The sequence below is a fragment of the Ambystoma mexicanum genome, chromosome 5q (genome assembly GCF_040938575.1).
Source record: "Ambystoma mexicanum isolate Mex_15411 chromosome 5q, UKY_AmexF1_1, whole genome shotgun sequence".
Classification (NCBI taxonomy): domain Eukaryota; kingdom Metazoa; phylum Chordata; class Amphibia; order Caudata; family Ambystomatidae; genus Ambystoma; species Ambystoma mexicanum.
Genome location: NC_090933.1, coordinates 1,276,749,908 through 1,276,775,992, shown reverse-complemented (window position 1 = coordinate 1,276,775,992; position 26,085 = coordinate 1,276,749,908). Strand labels below are relative to the sequence as shown.

Sequence of the window (26,085 nt, the reverse complement as noted above, 5' to 3'; positions counted from 1 at the left end):
TGCTCAAGAAGTAAAGAGTTGAGTTGAACATAAACCGACCCTCCTAGTCTTGACGTAGAATCCTAACCCCAATGCATTTTAATTGTGACATTCTGTTGTCCCTCTTCCTGAGAGAAAAATCTCCTCCCCAGCTTATACAAAATGTCGGGCTGTACGAGGCTGCCATCAAGCCACGCTAAGATGGCTATCGGCCAGACCCAGAGAACGTGATGCATGTGTCAATCTAGTCTTTCTTTAATGTCTACTAGACAGACACACTTGCGACGAGCGACGCGCGACGCGCGTTCAGCACAGTCGCGCGAGACATATACGTAGCATCCACGTGAGTCGCTGGGAGGCGAAATCTCGCGGCGTGACGGCAACTAGGAAGGAAAGCTTTAAGTAAAAGCGCTTCCCGCAGGTCTCGCGAGAGTTCGTATTGCACGGAGGAATAACAGCTACGGAGGGAAGCGGAATCAATGGCGACCTCATTGGTGCTGGTAAGCGAGACCCGACTCCCCCAGAGGACTTGTGAGGGACCTACTACTCCTTCAGCCCCCTGGGCCTAGCTTCGCGCTCTCAACGCGAGGCCCGGTGTGTCAGAAACTGGAGATAGCTCCCCGGTTCTCGGCTGCGGGGACAAGATGGCGGCGGGGTAGGAAGGGGGAGAGCCCCGTCTCCAGTCCCTTCAGGAGGAGCGCCTCCGTGTGCCTGGAGCATGGCTAGTGCGCATTCCATCCGCCCTGTATTCAGCGGCTAGTCACGCCTCGCTTCCTGCACCGGTGTCCCATGCTCTGAAAGGCTTCTGAGAGATAGCCAAATGATCCGCATTCTCAAGTAGGTCCTAGAAGGGCAAGTCTGCGATGAAACGTTAATTCTGATGAAATAACAAGTTCTCCATCCGCTTGGTGTGAAGCAGGCAGGATCATAACAATCTCTTTATTACTGGCAGTGCCAAGAGAGAAAATGGCTCATCATTAAAAAATAAAAGCATGAGCGTGTGCTGAAGTGTTGGAATAGAAAGGAAGACACTAATGGGGGCGAGTTGTATTATGAGTAAAAAGGACGATCGCAAAGGAGTGACCATAGTAGAGGCGAAGGGAATGTGCGCACACCAATGTCTTGATACCTTTACGCCGGTATCGGACTGTATCATGATGGTATGTTCACGCACTCTTCGGAGAAAGACCGTGTCTCCCCTCTCGCTGGACCATAATTGCTTCCAGTGGCCTCAACATAGGTTGCGAATTCTCTGATACCCGATCAGGCTCGAATTTTAAAGTAAACCACTGTCACCGTGCTTATTCTCAGAAATCACAGCCTTTGTTTGGGTCCCTTTAATACACTTGATTAGTGACATAAATGGCAACATCTGAACACGTGTAGCAGTAAAGACTTGAAACTAGCATTGGCGTTTATTGAAATTATCAGAAGTGATATTGCAGATCGACAATAGAAGTCAGTATTTGATACTCGAAGGGCACCATTGGAAAATACAAGTAGTTGCATTAATAAACCCAGTGACAACTTGATGGTGTGCGACATATGGTCCTTATAATAACTGGAATAATATTAAAGTAAATTATGTGATTACGCATGTTTCCATAACGTAAAGTGCATCTCTTCTACAGACTCAATTTTGGAATTCAAGTTAGTAATATTGCGATTTGTCCAGCGTCGCTATTTTTAATTGAGCAGTGAAACTTGAGCTCCGTCGGCAATTTGGAAACTTCGCCACATATTCAGCTTTTTTGGGTTACGTTCAATAATACCCAGTTTACAATTTCTTGATGTATAAAGCGCCTTACAAATGCCCAATAAATTAAATGTAGTGACATTGCTTTTTGACACTGTACTCTATGCTGATTCCAGCAGCACCTAGATTGACCTCTGCTGCTCCCCTCCATTTTCCTGCTCCATTCCTATGCATGCTGATGGGACTCTTTTAGGAGGGCAGTTACCTTATTGGATTTCCAAGTGTTGAGTCAATGAGCCACTTTGAAGAGCCAGTTGGCTTCCGTGCACCGACTAGGTGGAGGATCTGTCCTAAAATGGAACATTCGTCGCAGCTCTAGCTCATCTTTGAACTCCTATGGAGTTCTTAAAAGATTCTGGGCTTCATTGCGAGTACAGCGTTTCAGGGAAAAACAGTGGTAATGTAGTCGCAACTGGTTACCACTGAATTACTGCCACATTACGGGGCTCGAAATTAAGATTTGTTAAGCAATCCAGCATTACGCAGTGACCAGGAGCTACTAGGGAACAAGGTGGTAGTACACAGCATTCTGCAAATCTAACTTCTACATAAGATGGAAACATATAATTTTGTCCATTATTTATGAGCCCATTTGCTTTAAATGTTGTGTAGATGTGACCTGATGTGTGTATATATAGATTGCCTCAATTAAATTTGCATAGGTATTTGTTCAGCATCAGTCGGCTTGGCGAGCCAAAAGTAGCTCCTGGTCACTGTTTGTACCAAGCTAACCAGGCTCTTCTAGGCTGCAAACAGGAGCTACATAGCTCCCAGCAAATTCGAACCTTGCCGTTGACTGCACCAGCGCACGACAGCTTTGATCGTAAAGTGGGGTGTTTTCCACCAGCAAAATACTGGAGGTAAATCCTCTCACCTTACTGCCCCAAAAAAAAAGCAAAATCGTTGAAATTACCACCTTGTAATTCTGCCTAAATCCCTGTGGACTCCAAAGAATGGGACCTTTGATGCCTACCACTACATCTCGTTCCCACCACAAACAGCCCATGCACACACATGTAAACGGAGTTGGTAGCTGTACATATGCCTTGTTCTTTGATGGCCTGTGCTTTCCACCTATCCATTACTTTCTACAATGCTACATTACCATAACCAACTCCAGAAACTGATCCTTCTGGTCCTTTTGTTAAAGGCAGGGTTCGAAAACTGCTGGGAGCCAATTTGCTCCCACTTCCAGCGTAGGAGAGCCTGGTGTAAGGGTGTTCCTAATTACGCTCACACCAGAATCAATGCACCCCTCTAGGGAAATAAGTCAACAATGAGGATGGTAGCAAATGACTCTGCTCCCTGAACGGTCTTCTCCTGTCCCTCTTCATGTTCCTTTCCTGCCAGAGTGGTCTCAAGCAAGGGTTTATATAGGTCCAGCTTGCCATTGGTGATGTCACCGGAGCTGGATCATGGCTTCATCCCGATCCTTCCTTTCCCCATAATAGAGGTGCTCCAAAGCCTTCTTTCTTAGTTGATAGCTGTTTTGTCAGGGCATGCAGTTCTACATTTTGCTAGCTATGCAAAAACACACTGCCGCTCTGCAGACTTTTACAAACCTTGAGGCCTAGCCCAAGGAAAAACTAAACATTGTTTTTTGTGTACAACATTTTTATTAATTCTATCCCTATGTCACTCCTCCTGCTAACGTTATCTGGGTCCTGTAGTTTCCTCCACACTTTATACTTTGACTTTATCCCATTCTGTATTTTGCCACACAGTAACATAGTCCTATTTTTTACGGGCATTGACTCTTGATGGACAGTGGACACCCGGCGAGTCAGTTTGTGCTGGCCATGGTGATGGACACTGCTCACTAAGCCTGCAGTCTATTTTGAATCCCACAGGCCACATTCCTTCTGGGAAGAAGGGGGGTTTGATTCATCCTCCCAGGAGGATAGCTCAGTGGCAACATGCTTGCCTTGGAAGACCACACAAAGAAACACAGGTTCAATCCCCGGGTCCGTGCTTAGAAACTTCTGGGTATTTAAGCGCGTTATAAATATGCAACTAAGATAACAACAATACAAAAACAATTCTGTAACAGCGCCTCGATGCCCCGGGCTGTGTGAGCACTTTAAAAATGCAAAATAAAAATCTACAGCACTAGTTAAGCTTTTAAAATGCCTGGGATCTGACATTACATATCTATCCAACTAATAGTTAATTATGCCTTATATTTAGACAAGAACTACCTTCTTCACTGCTTGCCTATGTCTGTGATTATGTTTGCATATGAGAGCCTTCCCAGTGCCCCATCTCGCCCCATGTCCATTATAGCGCCTTAAAGAGGTCTTGCCTAACTCTAATGCGCTTTGGGTTTCAGGTGGACCCTAGTTTCTTCCCAACATTGGCTAGCTTGAAACAAGGAGCTACCTTTGCCTCCCCAGGACAGCTGTTCCTTTACAAGCACATTAACTTGGGAGTATTTCAGAATTTTAATGAAAAAGAATTGGGACATATTTAAAGGGAATGGATCATACAAAATGAGGTGTGGGGGTCGGGCGGGGATGGAAAGGCTAGTCTCCAATTGTATCTTGAAACTCTCTGGCTTAGATTGAAAAAGTGAAGTGCTTACCTGTTGTATTTCCCAGAAAAGAAAATGCAGTGGTTTCTCTGAAAACTTGTGCAAAAAAGTGTGTACACATTCTCTCCTTGGGTATAAATGAAGTGTGTACAGCAGGGTTTGAAATTAAGATTCGTTGAGTGGGAGCTAAAACAAGTTTCTGGGTGTCGGCATTACCCAGTAAGCAAGAGCTACCACTGGGGAACACGCTGCACTGCAAATCTTACTTTCACATGAGATTCACACACAAATGTTTCCCCGTTATGTAGGGTCCATTATATTGGAATATGGCCTAGATGTATCTTTTTTAAACTCTATTCTCAAAATTGATGTCACTTGTGTATGCATGTTTGTCACTTATGCGTGTTTGTAAAGCTCTTGTTGGCCTCAGAGCCAAAAGTAGTTCCTTGTAACTGTTGTTTTAAGCTAACCAGGCTCTCGTAGGGTAGAAGCAGGAGCTAAATAGCTTCCAGTCCTTTGAGAGATGGGACTGCGCTGCTAGTCTACCACTACCACTTACAGAGTTTGAGGAAATAACGAACTGTACCTTTACCCGTAAATTGCACCTAGAGATATCGACAAGAGAGCTTGTGAAAAATCTACCTAACAAATGCCCAGTGTAAAATCGCAGTGCCTGTAAAAGAAAAACCTGGCCACACTTTCTCTGCCATAGTCTCCTTGGAAGCATCAAGCAGATCTTTTAGTCGCCTCCTATGGCTTTGAGTTGATACTCAACTGTATTTAAGCACCATGTCCTGTATCCACAAATGTGTGGCCTGATGGTGTTTGGTTACTGTATTGACGTCTTTATGGGCATTCTGAACCATAGGGATAAGCATCATGTTCAGTCCAGTAGTATCTCAGGGTCCTCCTCAAACCTATCCGTAGGCCGTCCGATGAGTAAAGCGGTCTCGTAGTACGATTGCGATTAGGCACAGCGTGACATTTAAAACAGCCCCCAAGCCCTTTCTTTGTCTTCTATGCAGCAGGTAGTGTCGGGGGTAATTGCTTTGGATTTGAGGATGCTGGGTTCTTCTTGAGAGAATCACACAGAACTGGCGCTCCCCTCTACACTCGCACGTCTGCCCCCCATAGGCTGAAGACTTCCTCTGGGTTACCTAGCTGTCCTTGTCTCATGGTACTTAATACAGGCAAGTGCCAAAGGTCTTCAAGCAGTTGTCTATTATGAGCCCTAGCATCACTATTCCTCCTCTGATCAGTGGTCTTCACCCACATGGAGGGGACATTGAACCGTGTACTCATGCAACAGGTAGCTAAGTATTCATGCTCCATTCAAAGGTAAATCCTATCAGGTTGTTTCAAAGCCTCCTGTTAGAATCTAGTGCACGACTGGCTGGCTAAAATGCACATATTTGTGCCTCAATATCTTTTTCTTTGCTGCAAAATGTGGAAATCGCTCAACCAAAAGTTCATACTTTCCTGAATCCCTAGTGCCGCCCGTAGTGTAAGGAGCTGTGTCCAAAATCTTCCCTTTATTTGCGGTCCCAGGCTTTAAAGAAGTAACCTGGCAAAATCCATAGGATTCAATGTGGAATCCTTTCAACAACATATTGTGAGAAAACCTAAAACGATTTGGTATTGGATCCTTACTCCCCAAGAACAAGCCCTTCCTGGGTCGGCAGGCTCTATTGATACTGCATATATATGGGGGTAACGCTGTCATTGCAAGATTCCTAGCTGTTCACAAGGCCCCCCTCAAAGCTGCCAACCATACTGCAACTTACCCCCTTGTCGGTTCTAGGAAATTTGACCACTGCCACCTTTTAATTCTGCTGGCTACCTATCCCAGCTATGATTGGTTTGAGAACCACATGCCTCGCCAGGAAAAAGCTGAAGAGCTGGCTCTTCCCACACCACCTTGTTGTAATCTAGATTCCAACTATCTTGTGCACTATCCTTCTATTGTACTCTTATCATTCTTACTAATGTTTACTTGATGGCTTAAGTTCTAGCTACCAATATTTTGCTCTGACCTGTACAGCGATCAGTTACCGCAGAGCTAAATTTGCGCTATAAAACATATGTGATAATGTCCAACATTATCCGGTCCTAAAAATCCACTCACCCCCTCAGATCTCCACATGCACTGAGCACATCCTTTTCTTATTCGTTAAATCAATGATCACTCTCCAGTGGTTAGTGACGAGCAGCCCTACAGATAAGGTGAGTATTGGCCGCTTTTACTCCTTAAAAATTGGCAAATGCTCCCAATAAAAAATATAGGAAAAAGACATGTAGAATCTTTCACCCCTGCTTTAACCCACGCGGCTCAATGGATAGGATTGGAAGGTGGTAGTACCACAAGAAGACACTATTTTAACAGCCTGATTGGAAGAAGCAAACATTTATGAATAAATAGGTGCAAAGTAATAAATTACTAAAAACATTTTTTTTCAGTTAAAACATATTTCTACTTGCTTATAAAATACTCAGTTTGGGAATTGGACTCACATTTGTACTCCCTAAAATGAGTTTTCTCCCAACTTAAAAAAATAGGGAGTAAAATACCCCCACTTCCAGATCTGGAGCACTGGTTGCAAGTGCACATTTTGATGCCTGCTGTACCTGGACTCGGCGCTAGAAATGTGATGAGCTACCAAGTACATAATACTCTACACTTTTATTTGGATAACTACTGCCATTCTACAATATTGAGGTCTTTTTGGCCCGCATTTGAAACTGCAAATGTTCCCAATACCGGTTGGCTTTAGGACACAATGAGAAATGATGTACAAACTTCGCATACTATGATAGACAGTGGGGTAAATGCTATCTATCGTTCATAACCTGTTATCCTCTCAAAGAGGCCTCCTGTTTTAGGTGGGTACCTGAATTCAAAATAGTTTTCAATTCGTCGTTCAGCTTTCTACACCAAGCAATCACAAAAGCAGCAAGTGCATGTCTTTCCTTAAATTATAAATTAAAAAAAAGAACCTGTGAGGTGTCTGTCAATCAAATGTAAATCCATACCTTATACACTAGAACTGTGGCCAATTGTGCTTATGTCTGGCTGGAGAATCTTGATCAAAATTTGTGGGTCAGGGGAGCTAATTTCCCCACTTATACAATGGCCGGTTTAGCTCTAAAGATTAAGTGCTGTGTATCAACCCTTTATTTAACATGATTTATTTTCTTTGGTCTGCTTGTATGTGTCCTTGGGACAAGCCCTGGAATTGATGGTGTTTCTTGGATCTAATGTCCGGTGCTTACTCTTAAGTGCAGTCTTGAATGAAGTTACTGTCAGTCTAATGGAAAAAATGTGGCAACCGGATTAGCAGTACGGCGTTCACATAATTTTGAGCTTTTGTTTATTTTGGAGAGGGGTGGATTTGTAACACATACGCTGCTGATCTACTATGTTGGTCTTGCACCACAGCTATGCCTAGATGCACAACTGTTTGTGTGCCTCAATGCTGTTTGCTTGTGCTGTGTTCGAAATTATTCCACAGACAAATTGTTGAAATTTCACTTTTCTTTATTGGTTAATCTTTAATTGTTTAAACACGTATTGGGCATTGCTCATTATGCATTAATTCCTCAGGTTTAGCATAAGCGGACACATGCTTTGGTGCTTTTTCATGGCTATAAATGTTAAGATAATTTATTAAACTTTGATTAATCTTTAGTTGCAATTTGATAACTGTAGTTTGTCTATTTGCCCTATTTTAGTCCCAGAATGTGTATCCCTCGAGTTTAATGGGACAAACCCAATAGGTCTCCCAATTGTGATGAAAAGTGAAGTATAGGTTATAGTTCATAGATCCAGAGATGACTTTATGCATCCTGCTGAGGAGCAAGAAGACTTCAGGACCACAGTCCCAAAGAAGATGGTTTCCGATTGGTACTCAAGTCCACAGAAAAAAGACTTGAAGTCATAAAAGCACAGTTGATATTCTGTACCTGAAGAAAAGGACCAGTGACTGTCTCAGATGACCTGAAGACGGTTCTACAATGATGGATGCTGCAGAAACGGCTATGGAAGTGTGGGTGCATACTTTCATTTTGATGCCTGGATCAAATTTGGTTGCATGGTTTTTGTGCCTCTTCTGTTGCTAAGAGTCTGGAGGGGGCCTGAGACAGGCTGTCGGAATGCCACAGAAGGACCCTTGCAGACTGTTCAGAAAGATGAGCATATTGCAGCAGTACCAACGGAGCACACAGGGGACATATCAAAGTTTTCGGGTGCCTCAGGAAGGCATGCATTAGTTATAAAAAAAATTGATTAGCAGAGATTGCTAATTAAAATGTTCTTGATTAGCAAACAACCCCATTTGATTAGCAATTTTGTACTAATATTATCACCAGAAGTTATTTGTACACAGGACATAAAAGGAGCAACGATGGAACCTTTTTGTGTACCGCTGAAGTAAGACATTCGTGAGAGGAGTCGGGCCTTGCAAATTCTTTAAAATTCTGCTAGACCTGCAGGTCACTTAGTTTACCTACTCGACCTAAGAGAAATGCACCTGACAAATGGCAAAAGATGACGACTAATGGAAATGAGCTTTCTTTAAAACGGTGCATGTCGTCACAGATCCACTTTTTTACACACTGCTGCCAGCCATGCCCAGTTAAACATTTACTTCCAACAAAGTAAATGTTAAGTACAAGTTTCAAACACCCCCTGCAAATGGTATCCTTTCCAAAAATCTACTTGACTAGGCGAGTGGATGAGTAGACTTTGAGTCCTGGATGAGTTAAGTTTGGTTGCATGAATGGACAAGAAAAAAGCCTATTGTGAAAAAGGCTCTGAAAGCAGTTTGGGCAGCTGTCTCCCACAGGTGCCAATATATAATGCAATCCTAATCATAGAGCAAAGAGAGCTCTGGAGGCTTAATACAGTGTGTGCTAGTGCAGTAGATATGTAGATGTACAGACTGGATTGAACTATTAATCACTACTTTGTGCAAACCTCTAATTAGCGTTATGTATTATGTAAGAGGAAAGAAAGTAAGAGACTAAGCAGAGTGGATGGATTAGTAGGTAGAGAGCTGGCCAAATTAGGTGGAGTATTGTAGTTTGCGGCCATCTCACTTTCAGGGTAGCCGGTGAAAAGAAACAGGTTGATACGATAGAATGTCAAGTAGTATGGGATCAGCTTTTGGGTTGAGCACCAGATACAAAGATCTATGCAAGGCAAGTCACAGAACTTGGTTTGCCATCCAAAGCATTTGGCAATGTGATCATGTACATTTTCAAAAGAAGTGTTCACATGTCTATATGATGCATCTTCCCCAGCAAAATGAAATATAGTTGGTACTGTTTATGCATAAAGCGCCTATACACAGACAAGTGTATCAAAGCGCTCAAGCAGGGTGGGGCCATGGAAAAAACATACGGTCGCTCATAGCCCTTGAAATTCTGAGACGATAAGTCTGCACAGGCAGAGTAAGTGCATATATTAAATTTACAACTGAGACACAGCAAATAGGAGGTCACGGGGGTGGGGGCAGGGGTTCCAAGTGCATCCAGCCAGTGTAGAGTGGGGTAAGTGCAGAGAGAGCCACTCCCTAGGGATCTTCCAGAATGCAGTAAGGGTGGGGTGTAGGGCCTGACGCAATTGTGAGAGAGGACTGGCGGGGGTGCCTGGGACCTGTGAGAGACTGAGGTACCCCAGGCAGCCAGTCAGTGAAAGCTGTAGGAAGGAGAGTGGGAAAGAGCAGAGAGCTAGATTAGCAGGGCAGAGGGAGAGAGCAGGAAGAGAAGAGGAAGATCCTGAGGAGTTTCCGGAACTTAAGAAGATCAGGCTCAAGACTGAGGGCGACAGGGAGGCTGTTCCAAAGGGAGGCACCTGCTGAGGATAAGTATCTCCCTCCAAATCTCTGCTTGGAGAACCGGCTCACTTGCAGAAGGTTGGAGGTAGATGAGCAGAGGGCTCCTGAAGGACCGTATTTAGGGAGGCACTGTTGCAGGTAGGTAGGTCACAGGCCCCAGAAAGCCTTGTGGACAATGCAGAGGGTCTTGAACTTGATTCTTGCAGCCACTGGGAGCCAGTGAAGTGATTTCAGCGCCAGAGAGATGCGGTCCCTGAGCTTGAGACCAAGGATAAGTCTTGCGGTTCTGTTCTGGATGAGTTGCAGAGGGCGCAGGGAGGTTGAGGAAGAGGCTAACGAAGTAGTCCAGCCTAGAGACAACCAGGACTCTGGCGACAGTGAGCCGCTGGTGGAAAGTGAGAAAAGGTAGAGTACCTCTGAGGAGGTGTAGCTGATGGTTAGATTTTTTTTTAGAGATGTCCAAAATTTGGGAGAAGGGGAGAGTGGAGTCAAAGATGACCCAAGGGTTTTTAGCCTCGCAGGTGGGCTCGGCTACTGGGCCATGGGAGACCGGCCCGAGTGAAAGAGGGAGCAGGGGTCCTAATGTGACTGGCGCTGAGGCAGAGGTCGTTTGCAGCCCATCATGACTGAATAGCGGACATGCAGTCAGATATGAGCGTGGAGGAGGAGACGGTTGAGGGTAGCCTGAAGGATAGTTGCATGTCATCTGCGTAGCACTAGAAGTTAGAGGTGAAAGTGGCAATCGAATGTGCGAATGCAGCCATATAGATGTTGAAGAACCAGGGGGATAGGTTAGGTCCCTGGGGAAACGCCTGCAGTTGAGAGAACGACAGTCAAGAGGAAAGTTCTGAGTTCACCTGGGATGGGCGATCGGAGAGAAAGGAGGTTGACCATTCCAGAACCTGACCTGTGATTCCCGATGTATCGCGGAGATGAGCAATTGGGATGTTTTGGTTAACTGTGTCAAAGGCGGAGGAGAGGTCAAGGAGAATGATGACAGAGGGAGTGTTAGTGTCAAGGTTTGAGAGCATGTCTTCACAGGTTTTCAGGAGAGCAGTTTCCGTGCCTCTGGATGCTCTAAAGACAGACTGATGGTTGTGAAAGCTACCAATAGAATCAGTGTGGAGGGTGAGCTGAGAAATAGCCAACTTGCCCAAGGGTTTGCCCAGGAAAGGAGTGATGGAGATAGGGCTGTAGTTTGCTGAAATGGAAGGGTTCGGCAGGGGGTTTCTTGAGCAGAGGGTGCACAAGGGAGTGTTTAAGAGCAGTTGGGAAGATACTCATGGAAAGGAGAGATTGCAAAGATCAGCCAAGGCTGAGGCGAGGGAGTCCATATTCTCCTTAATGGTTTTGGAGGGGTAGGGGTTTACCTGTTTGGCTGAAGCCTTCATAGACCGGACTTGGTTGGAGACCTCATCAGGTGTGCCATGGGAGGCTACGGTGTTGGTGTGTGCTGTAGAGGGGGAGGAAAGGATATAGGATATCTTGGGATTTTGTGTTGAAATGTGCAGCCAGTGCCAAGCACGGTCCTGAGTGGGTGTGATAGAAGAGGCTGCTGAAGGAGTGGACAGTTCCTTACAGACTTTGAAGAGTTCGGCCGTGTTGCTTGCTGCCGCGGAGGTGCAGACTTGAATAAAGGCTCTTTTTTGGAGCTGGTGCAGAGTTAGGTATTGCCTTGAGGCGGCAGGCCAGTTTGTCAGGTGGTTCGCCTTCTAGCCAGATCGGAGTCGTACCAAGAGTTGTACTTTTTGGAAGGCTTCAGTCGGACCCCCATAAGGGGGGCAAGAGTGATGGAGATAGAAAGATTGAGGTTAGTGACGGCTGTGTCAGGGTGGGCCGCAGCAGTGGGAGGATGAGTAGGTGGAGGCAAAGGCAACTACTGTCACTTTATTCATGGGTCTGGTGACTTTGAAACCGAGTGGCCGTGCAGGGTGTGCTGCTGCAAGAGGAGAGCTTCAGGTGTGTTGAGAGAATATAGTCCAAGAGAAGGGAGTTAGTGAGAGGGATAGAGGGATGTCGGTGGAAATGAGAGCATCCAAGGTGTTGCCAGCGGTGTGTGTGGAGCCAGAGGGTAGGATGGTGAGAGTGAGTCGTAAAGGTTGCGGAAAGGACCCGAGTCAGGAGAGTCCAGATGGATGTTCAGATCACCCATCTGAATGGACTGCCAAGGTGGCCGTAAGGAGAGAGGATTTAGGGGTGAGTGAGAGTCTGCACACTAGGCACTCGAAGGAGAGTAGGCCTGAGTATGGATGATGGACACAGGTATCCATCCATTCTGGGAAGATAAGTGCCGCTCCGCCACCTGTCTCAGGCCTCTGCGCAGAAAGTGTTGTGTAGCCTTCAGGGCGGAGTGTGTCAAAGCTTGTGATGGAGCTATCCTTGAACCATGTCTCTGTGAGGGCGAGCAGATCAAGGCCCGTGAGTTTGAGGAGGTGACTAATGTCGACGGCAGAGCGAGGGTTGAGAGTGGCAATGTGGAGCAGCTTGACATCTTTAAAGGTTTTCCTGGGGTGGGGAGCACAGGGGACAGTCTACTGCTCCCCCCCCCACAGACCCTCTTGAGGATGGCCAGAGGAATAGTAGAGGATGGCGAAGGAGCCAAGGCCGACAAGGGAGCTGGGACAGTACGGCAAGGCAGGGGTACCTGTACAGAGGAGGAGGAAGGCAAGGGGGCCTGTGCAGAGGAGGAGGAAGAGGGCACAGAAGGCAAGGGAGCCTGGCCGAAGGGTGCAGTGAGGTTAGAGAGGAGAGCCAGGAGCCTTTTGAAGAGTAGGTTGGGTTGAGAACCCTGAACCATGATGGTTCCATTGAGATAAACATTAATGATGACTCTGGAAATGGCGAAGAGGTCAAGAAGAACCTCCCAGTGAGTGCCACCATTAATGGGAGGCGAGGCGGTAGAGAAAGCCGACCATGTAGCAAGTCCATAGGTCAGGTGCGTTAACGAAGAAGAGGATGTCAGTGACAGTCTCTGGCAGAAGGCGTCACAAAAGTGTCTGCAATAGGAAGGCCATGGTTGGAGCCCAGTAAGTCGTTAAGTTTCTTCCAGTCATATTTAGTGATGGAAGAAGGATAGGAGATAGTGAAGCAATTGGAGAGGATAGGAGAGACATGGTTGGCTGCAATGGTGGGGGGGGGGGGTGGAACACTTGTCTGAAACACTAATGTACGTGGAGGAACGGGAGAGGGGGGCAGAAGGGGGAGAGATGAGAAGGATACGCACCAGCTAATGAAGACACCAAGCAGACACTAGCTAAGCTAGATTCGATTTCAGAAGTACAAGGTGAAACAAAACAGCAACTGGCACAGCTATTTTTGGCAGGACAAGTGAAACAGTGGCAACTGGGCACAGCTAAAACCTGATTTTGACACCGTTTCAAATACACCAACCCAAACTTTACCGTGAAGCATGGAGACAATGGAGTGTTTTACAGTAGCAATGCTGTAATTATGCATTATGTAAGTCTACATTAGAAATGGAATTGCAGGACTGGCTTTCAAAAAGAAAATACAGTTAACATATACTGGTCTTTCCCAGACAGGATATGGATAGCTTAATAAAGTATCCTCCTATTTCTGGTTTGCAATTATTTGAAAACGAATCTTGCATAGCACGACCCCGCAGGTCTTTGGCACTTAAAAGTGGAGGAGATCATTACTGCTGTACTCTTCCCTCCATTAGCCCCATTGAACTTGCACAGAGAAAAGAGGGTGTAGCGAGAACCCTGAGGACAAGAGACTAATGCAGGGTGAGCTGTGCTTTCATTGAACAGGGTAACTTAAATAGCTAGTTTTGCTACACAAGCGTCAATTTAATTGGCAAACCCATAGAATTGCACAGCAAATTGCTATGCAGCACTGCTTATTGTATGCATTGATTTATGACCCCCCTTCTTCTGCTTTCAATGTCATATAGAGGTGTCCTAATGTATAGATTGCCCCAAATGCACAGTGAAATTCAGTTGTTTGGTCGGCATCACTTTGGGCGGGCAAAAGTAGCTCCTGGTAACAATTGGTTTTAAGATAACCAGGCTCTTCTAAGCTATAAGCAGGAGCTACATGGCTCTCATCTCACCATAAATTCGAACCCTGCTACTGGATCAAAGGTATTCACTTAGGAAAGTAGATGCTGTGGTTGGCTCCCAAAAGTGAAGTAAGCATTTTCTTTGTGGCCCAAAAACACACACCACAAAAATGCATTGATGGCTCAATGGTCACTGTAGATGGGCATTTGTCAACAGGTGGCGAAAATAAGCTATAGGGTGGTGTAGTCAATATATGTAGCTGCCACCCAGGCACACATTTCTATAATGGAGGGAACCTTGTCTCCTCTTATACTCAACACCTTACTGTTCCCCAGGTATAAATAAGCATGCTTGTTCTTGCTGGCATTGATTCCACCCCATCATACTGGAAATCGCCTCCTCTTTGGCCCCCAGCCCCCTTCCTCTTTGGCCTGCCCCCACTCCTCTTACTAGCCAGTCGTAAAGTCACTTGCTAGCTCCATTCTATATATACAAACCATTTCTTACTCAACCAGGCTCCACTAGCCAGTGGCTAGTGCAACCTTTTCACCCTGCTAGAGCAGGGTTTGAAATAGCTGAGAGCTCTTTAGCTCCTATCCGTGGAGAGCCTGGTTAGCTTGGCACCTACAGCTACCAGAAGCTACTTTTGGCTCCATAGCCCAACTGTTGCCATACAAACCTACTTTTGGGAGGTTAAATTTCCTGTATTTGTGAATGTGTGTAAAGAAGCATTTAAAGCATCATGGGTTGTGTATAATGGACAAGTTATTTGGCATTTAGCTTAAAAGTTAAGATGTGCTGCTCGCTGTGTACTAGCTCCTGTTTCTCTAGAGGTAGCTTTCCCTACCAGGTGATGCTTGATAGCGAGGTGCTAGTTTTAGCTACCGCTCATGAAATCTGAATTTCGACCCCCTGTAGAGCTAGCGCCTGGTGTAGATTTTCAGGTGCAGCATAGTTATTTGCTTCACTATAGAGCTGGGTGAAAACTGACGAGGCACAATGTTAAAGCAGGCAACATTCGTTTTCCTGTCCAGAAGTTAGTTTGCGGTTAATGGGCTAGATTTGCTTGTGGCTGCTGCAAGACTGCAATACTTCTGTGAAAGCCGTTTGAGATGTATTTTGCTTGCCTCGTATGTCACTGTGTTCCTATACTGTCAGTCTGTAGTATCATTTCATGTTCATCTCCGTTTCCATGGCAGGGATCAAAACTTCATGTTGCAAGCTATTAGCCAGCCATAAAGTTACTCGCCATCTCAATTTTACACGTACACAGAGCACACCCTTTCTTGCTCGGCAAGAGTCCATTGTCACTAGCTAGTGGCGACTGCAAATGTTAAACCCTCTCCATCTCTTAGGTTTGTAAAACACCCTGAAAGAGGAATGCCCCATCTTCTGTTTAAACCACTGGTACTCTAAACTGATGCTATGCTAAATATGAATTCACTTTATTACTGTGGGCAGGCAGTTCAGCACTATAAATCAACTTGCATCTTCCATATATACTTACATTCCGGTAACTTGATTTTCAGCTGTTATTCAACAGCTCCGATAAACATGGATGTTAGATTCGACTGAATATCTGAGGTTATTTGGGAAATCTACTTTTAAAAATGTTTGTTTGTCTTTCTATTGTATGCCAATAGTACTGTTTTATGTTCCAGGGTACTGAAACAATAAAGCTTGAAAATGGCCAGACTACAGCAACCAAGCTGGGACTCCCTCCTCTCACCGCAGATCAGCAGGAGGCCCTGCAGAAGGTACACCTTGTGTCCGGCGATCATTTAAATTTGATACTGGTGCTTGCTTTTTCCCTGAAGGCAATTGCTGTATATGAAACCATCCCAGTAAAATGGGTACATGATACTCTGACTTTTCTCTATTTTAGGCTGTTGAAAAACATACATGCTGAAAATGGACCAGCGCATTGAGTGCCTTACCACGCACGGCCTAAGTCCGTCTGCGGAAATAACTGAGGGGTAGTGCAACCAAGAATTTAGACCTGTGCAGCCAGAGTAGCCCAAGAGTCGCAATGCCATATTGATGTTCAAGACCAGTTAAATGCTTGCAATGTATGGGATTTCTTACTCTGAAACGAGTATCGAGGAATAGTTGGAACATTTTGTGTTGTTGCTCGGAATGTACGTTAGTTCATACCCTCTCCCAGGCAATGTGGTAGCAATGTTTTCGTTTACCATACAGCATACAATCTAAGACACCTTGTTGGTTAAAAGCGGTGTATAGACCAGAGTTGTGCCTGCTTGGTGTAAAATGTAGCAGTAGATGTGTCTGTGCTTGGATTGCCTCTTTTGCCATATAGCTGACTTTATATCTCAAATACAGAGAACAAGAAATCAGTAACACAACATAGTTTCACCAAGTGATTATTTTTTAAGTGATCTATTTAGTGTACTGGCAGGGCTGGTTTTGAGTCTTATATATGGAGACCCTGGGTTTCATGGCAGATGTGGCCAGCCAGATTGAGAAGGATTAGAAAAAGTGAAACCAATAATGGAAGTACAGTGTGTTGGTACTGTAGTTGGACTTTATTAATTACTATTTAGGGAAGAACAATGTTCCGATCGCAAAAGAACATAAAATAGATTAGTTATCAGATTTGACGGGAAGTAAATGGAACTGTCACATGGGCGTTGGGTGATTGTATACTGCTCAGACTGCAGTGCTTCTTCATGCACCAGTAGAACTAACACTGCTTTTAAGGATTGTGACTAATAAGACATCACCAGCTAGTAGATGGACTGAGGTGGCATTAAGGGGCAAATGGAACAGGGGTGGAGGTGGGGGGAGTGGGGCTGGCCATGTGATTGCTGTGAAGGGACTTTTAATGCAGGCACATAAGTATTTACTCAAGATGTTGTTCTTAATTGGCTTTCACTTGTATATTAGGTGGATGCAGCCAAAGCAAGTACGTTTATGACCCAACACACAGGATGCATGCTCAAAGTGCATGTCCAAGATGAATTGAAGGAAGGCTGCCCTGTGCTGTTGATTTCTGGGAACATACATGCTCATTGTTCCTGCACCTGGCTAGATTTGATATTGCTCCTGCACAATTTGATTAACCCATATTAGGGAGAATTGTCAGAAATGTGTTCCCTACTACTTTAGATACGCCCTAGCCTTTTTTTTCTGGACTTTAGGGCTTTTAATTTTTATCCTGGAGAGAGTGCGACCTTTTTTCCACTCATGTATTTTTCTCTGATTTGAACTTTCTTTTTTTTGTTGGGATTCTGACAAACTCCATAGGCATAATCTTTTTACATTGTGACACAAAGCACCTTCAGTGCAGGGACACAGGGAAAATACCTTCTCTTGGATAAACTACTGTTTCCAAGAGCAGTGAAGTGAAATTGACTCTACTTTTTTGTATCTTTATAGACCCAGCACACACTCTTACAATAGGGTGTTGGAGGGGTTGCTTAGTTTCCCCATTGTCTATCTTTTCATGTAACATTTTTGTTACCCTTCTGCAATTAATGGCTGGTGGCAGTGGTTTACTTTCTTACCATTGAGTGTTTCTACTGAGGGCTGCAATTGCAGCAGCAGTAAATGGCCCAGTTGTCTTTTTTTCGCCATTTCTTTTTGGAAAGGTCATTCGTGAGATTTCCAAACTACCTGCTGTCCTGGGAAGACAGCCCTCCTACTGTGTGATTGACAGCTAGGCTGCGAATGAATGGGAGAGACTTGGATAAAAGGCGAAGTCTTTTGCAAGGAAGGCAGTGTCGACCACTGGACGAAAGAATCCGAAGAAGAACCTTTGGGTTGGTGGGACCAATCGACCCCCAAGACTAACTCGACTGGAAATCCTCTTTGCTTGCTGTTCTTCCATTGCTGCTGCGGGAACCGAGTGCCAGGGTGCAGGAACACCAGAATCGAGTGCATTGTTTTTAAGTCGGACCGAGTTCCAGGAAGATACTCCTGACTCCCGCGAAGCGGGACTAACGAAGCCTGAGCCACCTCAACAGAGTGCTGGACCCCAGAAGCAAGGGTAGTCCGAAGGTGTCTAAGAACCGCAGTAGTGCTATTCGCGAGTAGCTGAATCCGCGAAGCGCTGCTGATCTGAAGTTTGCCCGTTGCTGCCGCCGGCCTTCGAATCGTAGTGCAGGAGTCCCGAGATGTCCTCCCTCTTTTCCCCACGACTGAGGCCCAGGAACAACAAAATCTGCAGGACCTACAACAGGAACATAAGCCAGCTGGAAGCATTTCTTCAGACCTAAGGTACTGTGAACTAAAGGGGTACTTACCTCTTGTTGTGTTGCCTTGCTAGCTCTCATTTGAGACTTGCATTGCCTGCCTTTTGCAGAGTTGCTTGCAGCTTTGGCCAACACAAGCCTCCCCGCTTGTGGCCCAGCAGTGATTTCATTTTCTACAAAGCTCTCTATAACATTGTGCAATAATTTTTACTTACCTTAAAGAAGTGCCACAGCTCACCTAGGCTTTGCTCAATTGACAATGGCTGTCCTGGCTCCCTGAAGACTCTTTTAACCTCTGACTTTGTGTATAAATCCAAAAAGTCATACATTCTTTACTTGTATAGCTGGGAAAGGGTTAATCTACATTGCATTGGGGTGTTCAAAAGTGCTTACCTGTTTGAGAAACTTGTTAACCATTGTTTCCTTCCCTAATCTTTTCCTTTTTGACACCAAACTCAGTATTGCTCTAAATGTACCAATGATATATCAATGTCCGCAGTATCCTAGTTATTGAAGTTACACGAGGGTGCAGGACGTGTCTGTGTGCCATCCCAAAAGGGTATCTACTGATTTATTGAAACTGAGTATTTTGAAGTATAGAAGTGTTCCATATTTGCTCCTTTCTAAAGAAGGCCTATTCAGACTAATTGTTAAATTAATAAATGATTGTTTAATCAAGAAACCTTGAAGTGTAAGTGTTATTTGGATACTTGTCTTTGCTAAACTGTTACAACCATACAGCTCACATTGACCCCTTTTGAGAGAAGACTTGCTGCTCAGTATAGCAAAGGTTGGGTTACCTATTGCCAAGAGGACAAGGCTGGTGCAGTCTCCCACAGGGTACTGCGTATAATCTTGCCTAACAACCCATGTGTATGGATCTGCCCCGTTTCCCAATCTGTATGCAAATAAACTTATACAGCACCACCAGACTGGAATGGCCTCTATTTTCTTGCCTCCCACATAGTTTGGGCTTCTGTGGTAGGTAGGAGGACAAGGGCTAGCCTCAGCAGTAGATCCAAAAGATGCTAAAGGCAAAGCGTGGAATTTGTCATATCCAAAAACATCAACACTCTTTAAGGGAAGCTACATTAAAGGCTTAACAGCTGAATGTGGTTTTGCCCCTGGAAGGGGTTATGAAAACATTGGGTGCTCAAATGTTTTTTAATGACTGTCATCAAGCTTAAACCCAAAGAATGTGTCCCCTGAGAAAGACGTATGCGGGGTAACATTCTTCTCACTTTTGCTAGTCCTCCATTTGCAGAATTGTAAATCTTGCCTGTCAGCGGTTATTTTAATGGAATCAATGACCGTAGTAGAGGTCCACTCCACCTGGATGTCTTTTGGATATCTAGACAGGTTCACTCCCAAAAGGATCTTTTTGATTAAGTTCAAGAAGGGATAACTGTAGACCAAGGCCATTCAGAGGGACACAATGTCCAAGTTACATGACAAAATGAGATGGTATATAATGCACAAGTAAAGGACCAGGCTGCAGGTATGCAGGGGGAGCCACAATATGCTAAGAAAATGCATCGAATGTTGGAAAAAGAACACATTAAGAATAATCGGTTGAATGTAGATGGACTCTTACATAATGCTGCTAGGGTCATTCGGGATACATTTTTTTAATACAGGGAAGTGTGTAAAGATATTCAAGAAACTGATAATATCTGCTGGTGCGCTCTAGTGTGTACCTAGAAACAAAGGTACGATGTAAACTGTAATGTTACTACTGAAAAGAGGCTTGGAGAGAAAGAGAGATGAGATAGAAAGAAAGGTGTTCAGGAAGGGAGGAGAAAAGAACCCATCCTATGTGAATTACAATAGGGTTCAGCTACTGACATGTCACCGGGCCTAGTAAGATAGTTGTCTCTCTCTTCCCTCTGTCCCACCAACCCGCTTGCCTCATCGCGCCTTGAAACACTTGTGTATGGGCGCGTTATAAATGCCATACCATATATCACAGTGATCTATGTGGCTGATGTGCCAAGGATTCCAGCATTGGAAATCGGAACAGCCAGGAATGGTTAAAAAATATCCCAAGCTCTAGACAGTATTGTGCTAAATGGAACTGGGTGGGGGTCTGTAACTTTCTTTTACTAGTTCATATATATGGGGTTTGCAGACTTTTAGGAATTTATTGGATGTGGAATTGGGGAGGAACTCCCATATGAAATTCTACAGCGGATTCCAGACTTCTAGAGTTTCAACAGTATCTCCACATTGCTTTTTCAAATCTATGAGCCATGCATATAGAATTACACCAAGCTCGATGAGTAGGTGGGTCTATATTCTTCCGTGCCACTGTGATGCCTTGAATGGCTGCTACTAGAAGGGTATCTAATAGGTATCATCGCAAGCATATCTCCCGTTGGAATGTGGAAAAATGTAGGAAATGTCTGCCGCCATTAAAATAGAAAAGGGACTAGATCCCTTTTCAGATGATGGCGGCCATGGAAAACAGCTTCTGAAATGGCTGCTGTCCTGAAAAGGGACACAGTCCCTTTTCTATTTTAATGACGGCCAGACAGGAGGGGCATCGGGACCGGAGCGCAAGGCTCCAGACCCGCAGGTAATTTGGGTTTGGGAGGGAGGGGAATTTGGGTTTTCTAACATGGGGAGGCAACAGGGAGACCCTCCCTGTTGCCTCCCCATGTTAGAAAAAAGGACAAAGTGCCATGCGGGGACGAGCCTCGGGTGGCTGGAAGAGCAGGCAGGGATTTTGTATTCTCGTCCGCTAAAATGTACAGCCTCCATCCCTTGCTCCCTTCCATTGGTTCCCAGTTGATTTAAGAATTGGTTTCAATACTCTTCATCACTGATGTGTCTGCCCAAGGACCTAAATACCTTGCATCCTGTTTTAACCCTACCATCCTATGAAGAAACGTCTAATCCCTGGGAGACCACACACATTTACTGCCAAATGGAGATGTTGACATCCAGGGCTCCAGATATAAGGTGAGTACCAGGCCTTTTTACGCAAGAAAATCTTGTAAATACGCCAGCTTTATTATTTTCCTGGGTACATTTACACACGGGTTTAGAGCAGAGGGTAGTGCAAATGTCTGGTTACTTGTCATAAACCAGAAGGCTTCTTGTGATTTTTATCTACATGGATGTAATTGCAAGCCACCTCTGAAACAGAATGCATTTCTCTGAAGCCTTTCAAAAAAATAAACTGCACACTGATGAAAGGAATAGTTTCTTTCCATTCAGCTTCAGAAGCACTGTGCATGTTTTCCTAGAATTTTAGGATTGTATAATTAATAAGATGGAAAACCTAAGCTGCAATTGAGAATTATGATTTTTTATTTAACAAGTTATGCTTTTTTTTGGTGAAAGCAAACCAGTATTGCACAATTGTATTTTTCAGAGTTCCGGTGCTGTGTGCATAATCATGCAGAGGCAGATCATTTTTACACTTCTAATTTAATTTAGTCTAATTATAAAAACAGTGTGTAAAATGTTGACTATGCACGGTCTAGTTTACATCCATTCAACCTTGCAGTCAATGGGGCACATTACTATAAATGGTCAGTGGCAGCAGAGTCTTTGCTCAAGGGTGAGTAATTGTCATTACACTGATCACAGGTGTTCTAGCCTCTCAAATCTTCAAGACTACAAATAAAACATCCAAACCCTGTCTCAAGAAAGTGCAAGCGCTGTTCAAAAACAAACAAATGAAAGTTACATTGGTAATTGAAATCGAAACTCGGCAAAACATGTCCCAGTGATTATCCAGATAGGTATTTAACTTTATGTAGCGCTTCATAAATGGTTCGTCATACATCTAGGTACTGTGATCATTATAACTCAGTCGATACTCGGTTAACCAATCTCTGAAGGATGTTAGCCAATAAGATAGCTTAGCCGGTTGAGCACTCGTTGCTGCAATCTCTGGATGATCTGTGGTTTGCGGGTTCGAATCCCGTCAAGTCCAACTCAGCCTTTCATCCTTTCGAGGTCGATAAAGGAATACCGACTTTGGTTTGGTGGTAATTGTGAGAAACATGTTCTATGTACAGCGCTTTGCCAAAAGAGCTATTAAATAACCATTTGACCACTAGATTAGATATAGAATTTAGCATGGAGTCCTTGCCTCTCTGCACTGTTGTATCATAACATTGGCATACCATTGGGTAGTAATAGTTGCAGGAAATGAGGACTTTCATTAAACATCAAAAGACAATTCTGCAATCGAATCTGAAACATACAATACAAATGCATGTATGCTTTACTATATAATTGGCTAGGTTTTTGTGATTTCAACATTTAAATGTATACAGGAGACATCAAATGGCCAGAAATAATGAGGTGTATTCTGTCTCAATGCAGAAAGCTGCCGCATAGTAATGATTTCCATACAGTTCTTTCACATGTCGGCAGGATGTCGCATACATTTTACTCTTTCCGAAAGAGAAGTCATTTTTAGTCTCTTAAAATCACATTTACTCTCAAAGTTTAAAAATACTGTAAAATACTCCCACCTCAAAATCTTATCTGGGGCACTGTTGACATCTAGGTAAATACATTGATTTGTACCTATCCGGACCAACATTCCTGAGAATTTAAGAGATTAAAATACGGTGCTTGCAAGAAACTGTAGTAGCGGTTATTATTCCGAAGAGCTTCCCTACCACGCTACCGTTTAGTTTATTTACTTGTATAGCACGCCTTACCGACCTAACCCAAGGGTATCTGGGCGCTTTTGAGTACACAGCATGTTACAAAATTACAATGCACAGTATTACATAATTACAAAATACAGCATGTTACATAATTACAATATAAAATATTACAGTATTGGCCAATTTACAATAACCAGTATTCTAGGTACACAATGTAGTGATAAACAGTAACAGAGATTAGCTAACAGTTGTCGGCAGCTGACTTGGGTTGCAGATCAGAGTCAAGACATACCTAGTAAGACAGTGAGAGACAGTTCTATAAAATTATATACAGTATGCTATGTAGGCGAGACCTCGATGACTTCTGTGTGACAGTGGACGCTGCGCAGAGCCAAGCTTTTACTTTGGCTCTAAACGCTCAAAAGGAGGGTTCTGCTCTAATGGCTGGGGGGAGTGAGTTCCAACATTTGGCCGCTAAAACAGGGAAACTGGATCCTCCTGCAGTTTTCAGTTTGTATTTCGGGATGTTAAGGCGGTTGAGATAGATAGAATCTAGTGGGTCTGTCAATTTGTCTGTCGAATATTTTGTACCCAGATACACTCTCATTCACGGCCCGACTCTGCTGGAAACTCTTATGTCAGATTAAACTGTTTCATCCCCCTTTTATCAGCTTGAGGCCCATGGGTGTGTTACGTTCTAGAAGTAATAAATATTAGGTTTATTTGTGCCATCTGACATTTATTGGTAATGTGATTGTATACACTTTGTAAACAGGAGTGTACTTCATCTTTACTAATGAATACACTTGAACACCCCCTCACATCGCCTACTTCTACCTTCAATAATCCTTTGCTTTGAAGTTTTGCAATAAGTGATCTTACAAAACCCCAAGAACCTCCCAGTTTTTTCTCCTCTCCACACGTGAGCTGGATTTGCAGCTCATCCAAGACTAGTCCTGATGGTTAAGTTCAGTGTGATCTGCAGATAACTGACTCTTCGGACGAGATTGGTATGCTTCATTGGTATTTCTTTGACTTGTTTAGCCGAATCGAGTTGCCCATTCTAGTGACTCCTTCACTTTGGTAGCCTGCGTGTATACACACATAGGTGAGGACATGGAGACATGACCTCTGATTACCTCCTAGATAAATCAGTCTGAAGTCTCTGCAATTTTATGCTAGTCCTGTTGGTGCTTTTGACTATACTTCTGCCGCCTCTGGACCCTCCGTTGATTCGTTCACTCACCAGAACTGCTGTTTCCCTTGGATCAGGTGATGTTTCACAGGAGATGTTTTTTCTTTCTTCGCCAGCCTTCTATGGGCAGCATCTGGGAACCCTCAATATTGCTGGAGTCGACTCGAGACATTTGGTAAACCTAGGCCTTGCAGGACTGGGAACTGACATAACTTGCAGCAAGGAGACAGAACATTCTGACCACAAGGTTCCTCCAATCAAATCTTTCTAGGATCAGGGAAGCTGGAGCAGAGACTCCATCAGATTACTACCAACACTATTGATGTATCTTGGTCTGCAGATCACTGCTCATAGCTCGATGTACAGACTGACAGGCCTGGTACTTTGTCTCAGCTGATGGGTGTACCTTGAATGGACAGCTGCAGTGCTTATTGGTTCTATGGGAAAATTTATTTTTTTCCTCTGCACCCTTAAAAGCTTCCCCCCACATATTCTAGGACGGGTATTAATTACTATTCTAACTACAGTCCTCTAATATTTGGGGAAAGTGCCTGATTTTCTTGGGAGTGCAAATCGGGGGGAAATGCTGCCCCCTCTGGATCTTTTTCCAGGTGACTTTGTTGATGTTAATTTTAAAGTTATTTATATAGCGCACCGGCACCAACTGAGTTGGTCCCTAGGCGAACGGAGCGGGTAGGTTTAGTCGGTTGGAGGGGGTGTAGGATAGTGAGAGAAGTAGTGTGCTATGGCGGCTTCATTACGGTAAACACCACGCGCTGAGCTTTGGTGTGAGTCTCGGACCGTGCGAGACCTTGTGTGCTGTTTATGTGTTTGTTGTAGATGCAGTGTGGTAAAGTGCGTGCGGTTTGCTGGGCGAGAGATGGTTGTGTGAATTTTCGGGTGGGTTAGGTATGCAGAGATTTGAAAGATGGGTTGGGGGGTTTGTTTCCTGGTTCTCGTACATCTTGTTTTAAATTGTATTCCTCTGGATGGGGTTATTGCTGATTTCCTTTATTGGCCGTCTGACTGTTGTGTGTGAAGGGCGTGGCCCGCTCCCAGCTGAGTCCTAATGAGCTTTGTATAATGTGATTGGGTGTGTCTATTTCTCTACCTCTTTTGTAGGAGCTGAGGGTTGGGTGCACTCTATTCTCTTGCTATCTATCGTGAGGTGGGTCTGTTGGAGCTTGGGTGTGGTTCGGTGGCCCAGGGTGCTGTTGATGAATCGTCCCGTTACTTCTGTCTTGGTCTTGCTATGTTTTCAGTCTTTAGTGTCCTCCTATCATGGTTATTGGTATGTCGTGGAGTGTCTTCCTTAGATTCCATTTTTAGTTGGTATCTGTGTCTTTATTCATTGTTTTGTGTGTCTGTCCCTGTGGGCAGTCTTCTACTTATGTAGTGAAGATCCAGGATTTCAGCAGTTTCCTGAATAGTAGGTGGTTTCTTGTGTTGCGTATGTTCTTTGGTAGGTTGTTCCAAGTTTTCGGCGCCTGGTGAGGGAACAAGGATCCTCTGAGTTTTCTTTTATTGTAGGGGTTCGGTTCCAGGCGGATGTCGTTGCTTGATCTGAGCGTTCTTGTTGGTTGATGTATGTGTAATTTGTGTTTCAGGAACTCGGTGCCTTTTGTGTATTGCTCTGTGCGCAATGCACATTGTTTGGAATTTTATTAGTTGTTTTATTGGTACCCAGTGTAGTGTTGATGTTCTCTTCGGGGTAGTTTAAACAGCAATCTGTATTGTATGCATTGTATTTTTTTTAGAAGCCGTTCAGGCATACCCAAGTATAGGCTATTGGCGTAATCTACTCTGGGCATGTCTAGGGCGATGATGGTGTTTGTTTTGTTGGCAAATGACAGGAACGGCAAGATCCTTTTTGCTGCTCGCAGGAGAAAAAAGCATTTGAGTAGAGCATTTACTTGTGGCTCTA

The 26,085-nt window shown here is 44.3% G+C and overlaps 1 protein-coding gene across 4 annotated transcripts in view; it reads left to right on the top strand.

Moving 5' to 3' along the window:
• The first annotated feature begins 323 nt into the window (after positions 1–323).
• Positions 324–26,085, top strand: part of PUF60 (poly(U) binding splicing factor 60) — a 243,117-nt gene continuing 217,355 nt past the window's right edge. For 3 of the 4 annotated variants that reach the window (XM_069621851.1, XM_069621849.1, XM_069621848.1), the window contains exons 1-2: positions 324–479; positions 15,786–15,881. In XM_069621851.1, the coding sequence (XP_069477952.1) occupies positions 459–479; positions 15,786–15,881 (117 nt within the window). In that variant the 5' untranslated portion in view covers positions 324–458. The remainder of the gene's footprint in view (positions 480–15,785; positions 15,882–26,085) is intronic. The other variant, XM_069621850.1, reaches the window with a different exon arrangement.